At 36.7% G+C, this 4,628-nt stretch overlaps 1 protein-coding gene across 1 annotated transcript; it reads right to left on the bottom strand.

Annotated features, from left to right (window-relative positions):
• Positions 1-992: 992 nt before the first annotated feature.
• LOC126372256 (uncharacterized) lies at positions 993-1,329 on the bottom strand. Its single transcript, XM_050017951.1, has one exon. The coding sequence runs from the start codon at positions 1,327-1,329 to the stop codon at positions 1,015-1,017; it is 315 nt and encodes a 104-aa protein (XP_049873908.1). The 3' UTR covers positions 993-1,014.
• Between the last annotated feature and the right edge of the window lie 3,299 nt (positions 1,330-4,628).

Genomic DNA, 4,628 nt, shown 5'->3' with positions numbered 1-4,628 from the left:
ATTATTACGAGAATAAAGGTCGCCGAATGTCATACCGAGACAGACGCGAATATCATATCTTCATTTAGTAACACACCACAGATTTCAATTTCGCCCGTACAAACAGTGAGGGAAATAATAATGTTAGAGGGAGGAATTCCATCGAAATATCTGGTCGTGTACAACTCAGGAGCATCTGTTGCGAAATCAATTTATCGCAACGACGTGATGTTCACAACTACAAGAACCTCGACACAGAATATTTCTGCTGCTTCTGTTAAGGTACTTTGAAATTACCTTTTGAGAAACCTTTTATTTTTTGTGAACCGATTGAAAAAAGGTTTTGAAAAACTATTAGTTTATTTGATTTAATGATTAACTTATCAGATCCATCCAGCACAGGCCTAAACCAATGAATGTCGACGTTGTTTTCGAATTATGTTTGGATCAGAAATAATTATCACGTGCTCAGCGGTGAAGGAAAACATCGTGAGGAAACCCACATTCCCGAGAAATGCAATTTTCGGAGGTATGTAACCTAACCTGTATTGGGCTGGTTTTCCCTTCGCGAGTTGGAAGGTCAGACAGGCAGTCGCTTCTGTAAGAAACCGGACCTGTCAAAATCTTCAGGTTAGGTAGGCGGACCCTGTGAAAAACAGGATAATGGTAGGGAGATGATGAATTAACTTATCAGATGCTTCTGTGGAAATATTTTGTTAGAGAAGACAGATCTGAAATATGCATTTGGTAAAATGGGTTGGATATTTAGTGAAATACATACCCAATTTTCATAATTTAAAGTAAGTAAATAGGCTAATAAAATACTACGTACTTCACACAGACAGAATATATTTACAATATAAGACGATATTATTTTGAAATATTCTGCTAGAGAAGAGAGATCTGAAAAAAGAAATGAGTAAAATAGGTTCACTATTTAATGAATACTACACCGACAAGAGCGTGGCTCTTAAATTACTGATGATTTAGTGAAATAACTAGTCTTCTTCTTCTTCTTCTTCCAGTGCCTGTCCATTACTGGACGTTGGCCGTCAGCTTTGAGAACTCTTCTCTGTCAGAAGCAAGACGAAACAGCTGTTCTACGGTTGTAACGCCGGTCCATTCGCGGATGTTCCGCAGCCACGACTTCTTCCTCCTCCCTCGACGTCTTCTCCCTTCAATTTTGCCCATCATAATTAATTGCAGTAGCTGGTATCTTTCATTCCTAAGAATATGCCCCAAATACGCTACTTTCCGTTTTTTGACAGTTTGCATCAATTTCCGGGACATACCGACGCGTTGGAGAACCTTCGTATTGGTGACTTTCTGGGTCCAGCTCAATCGCAGCATGCGACGGTAGCACCACATCTCGAAGGCATCGAGACGCCGTCTAGTGTCTTCCTTAATCGTCCATGCTTCACAACCGTAAAGCACCACGGGCCATATGTAACAACATAAGATTCGGACACGTAGTTTTATGTTCAGCTGACGACAGCATAGCACCTTTTTCATTTTAGTGAAGGAGGCACGGGCAATTTCAATCCGAGTTTTTATCTCCTGCTCAGAGCCCCATTCTTCATTTACCCAAGCCCCAAGATACTTGTATTGTCGAACACGTTCTATATCCTTTCTGTCCACTGTTATTCTTGGATTCAGATTTGTGTTAGGGGATATTAACATAAACTAAAACTGAAATAACTAGTACTTACTTCAGTTTCATAAAATTGATTTACTTTTATAAGACAATTATTATGCGCTCTTCTAATTGATAAAAGGTTTTGGACTCCATTTCATACATTCACAAAGCCATTCTCGACCACGAAGCGGTCAATACGAAGGAAACCAGGTGCATAAACAGATTGGGGCCAATTTAACTTACATCGACTACGTTACCGACTTACTGAGGTACTTAGAATTATATTACACCGGCTGTGTGGCAAGGAGGAAACTCGTTAGTGCACATAGAGTGTAATATCAAAGCAATTACACGCCATACCAAGTTATACTTTGTAGGTTACCTGCCGTTACCTGGATTACTACCCTATTTCATACTCTACAGCGCTACTTTGATTTTTCAAACTTTTTTTTAATAATAATATGTATCATTTAGTAGATAAAATATGAAGAGACTAAGTATATTTTTAAGGTATGTGCTATAGTATATGGACCAGTCGAGGCTTAGAATAAGAAGAAAAATAAGAATATAATAAATTTATTGCCAGTAACAATTTACAAGCTTTCCCTGATAAGAGAGGTACTAAGTTTATCAAAACCTACTCCAAATATAAAACAAAGTAATTTCAAGAGACAAAGTAGATTCAATTCTTTAGTCTCTGCTTAACCCGGTGGGAAATAGGCGTGAGTTTATATATTAGCGCCACGTTGATCTCTGAGTAGGTTTGATTTTGGAAAATATTATAATATATTAGAACTGGAATTGAAGAACATAAAAAACATACAAAAATATACAATACGCATGTGCAAGTGACGTTGGTTTTATCGGCACATAAAGGCCACAATTTCTTGATTGAACAAAAGATCCAAATTCCTTAAAAATAACACTACCTAATCTACAGAAACTACTTACTGGTGGTCTACTTCATTTTCACACGTATTTACGTCCCCGAATCTTTATTTAGGATGTTGTTTACATAGGGATACCTGTAATTTATGGTGTCAACGCCTACCGAATCCACCCTTCCTGCATAAGTAGGCTAAATACCATCAACATGGTGATTTTCTGTACATTTGAATCAACAGAGAGCTCAAAAGATTGCGAGGAGTGGATATCTGTTATTCGAGACCTGTGATTCGAAAGGATTAGAAGAAGAAGAAGAAAAAATATGAGTTTCCTGATAGGAGAGGTACTAAGTTAATCAAAACCTACTCAAAAATATAAAACAAAGTAATTTCAAGAACTAGAACAAATTCATCCCATTTTTGGCACCAGCTTCTTGTCATAAATTTTCAAAATATGGTGTGAAAAACTAACTTACTTACATAATTATTACAATTTAAAAAAAACTGATTTGTTTTACCTAAGTACTCAAATAAAAAAGACAAAACAAAAGCCTAAGTGGTTTGTTCTCATTTATTCGACTAAATCAGTCTGATAATATGATCTTTGGACTTTCAAGTTACATTTAAATTATAAATTATTGTTGGTATTTTTGAGGGAAGTCAAGTCTATATGACAGCTGGGACGACACAAGCAAAGCATGATCAGAAAGGCAAATAAACACATGAAGCTAAGAGAGAAGAGAGATAAGGAGCAAACAAGCTGACGCGCCGGATGGCGTTGTGCCAAACACTATAGGCTGAACTCTGGTAGGGTTTGATGGAGATTGAGTGACAAAGCCTTAATAGTAGCAGCGATGTTGGTACAGCGAACAAACTTTAGGATTAAATAAATGAACTGGACTAAGAACTGTGAAATAAAGACTTCATGTTTGTCGTACACGATGATGTACATACATTCAATAGTTAGGTAGATAATGAGTAGTGACTAAACAGAGAGAGAGAGAAAGAAAAAGAGAGAATTAAACGATTCATATTCTTGAATTTCTTCAAGCAGTATTAGCAGAGTAACATCATTACAAAAAAGGGCGCAAACTACTCCTAAAATTACCCTAAAAAATACATCCCTAGAAGATTACTCTCCTCACCACGAGGGTAAGTCAAAGATCCAAAGACACAACGAAGAAGAGAACATAAAGCAGTAGAGTAGACCAACTATCTCTGTCGGGTTTACAACATGCCCGGGAAGATAGCTAACAGCTGAACGCGTTATGTAATGCATAATAGGCTAGTTTTCAACTAGTCAAATCAGTTAAGTACTTTTTACTAAACGTCAAAACACGAAATTACCATGGAATTTGTATGGAAAAGCAACCTGTGACGTCATAGAAAACGTGACAAAATATCGTACTCATTATTACATTTTTCTTTATTAAAATTCATAAATAAGTTAAATAGAAAAAAATAAAACGTTTTTAACACCTTTGGAGCTGTCTTTATGTAGTAATTAGAATTTCATAATTTATCTTTGATCTAGGAAACTATCCAATTCTGATGAGCATTCCTACTTTTGCCACCGGACGCGTGCTGCTCGCGCGTTTCCGTCGCGGGCGGAAATCTATCGGCAGCATTAACAGTAAACAGAACCTTACGTCGCAGCCTCTTGAACGCCTGACCTGATTATTGAGGCCGATAAAGATGTATGTAGTGGAAATATTCTCCAGAGTTTATCTTTTGCTGAGCTTATGAAAGCGAAGGGGGAAAAGAATTATGGGAGTTTGATCCTATTTTTGTTTTTCGATTATTTTGATGCGTTGGTCGTAGCAACACGTCATTAGTGTCTCAAACTAAGATTCACAAAAATAGTGCAAAAACACTTACAAAAATAGCGACAGGGATGACGAAAGGAACCGGAAAATATCCCTTCGTAAACTTAATTCACCTAGGTGCGTTAAACAAACTGTTAGTAATCTTCTTGATAGTATTCTTCTTCGTTTCTATCTGCGAGGAACTATAATTGGCTTTCTGTTTTTACCATAAGTTGCTACTAAATTAATTATAGCCGTTGTTTCTCCGAACATTAAATAAGTAAATAAATAAATAAATAATCTTTAATCACCTATCACCACTTA

The sequence above is a fragment of the Pectinophora gossypiella genome, chromosome 13 (assembly GCF_024362695.1).
Source record: "Pectinophora gossypiella chromosome 13, ilPecGoss1.1, whole genome shotgun sequence".
In the NCBI taxonomy this organism is placed as follows: domain Eukaryota; kingdom Metazoa; phylum Arthropoda; class Insecta; order Lepidoptera; family Gelechiidae; genus Pectinophora; species Pectinophora gossypiella.
This window is presented reverse-complemented; position numbering and strand designations above follow the sequence as displayed.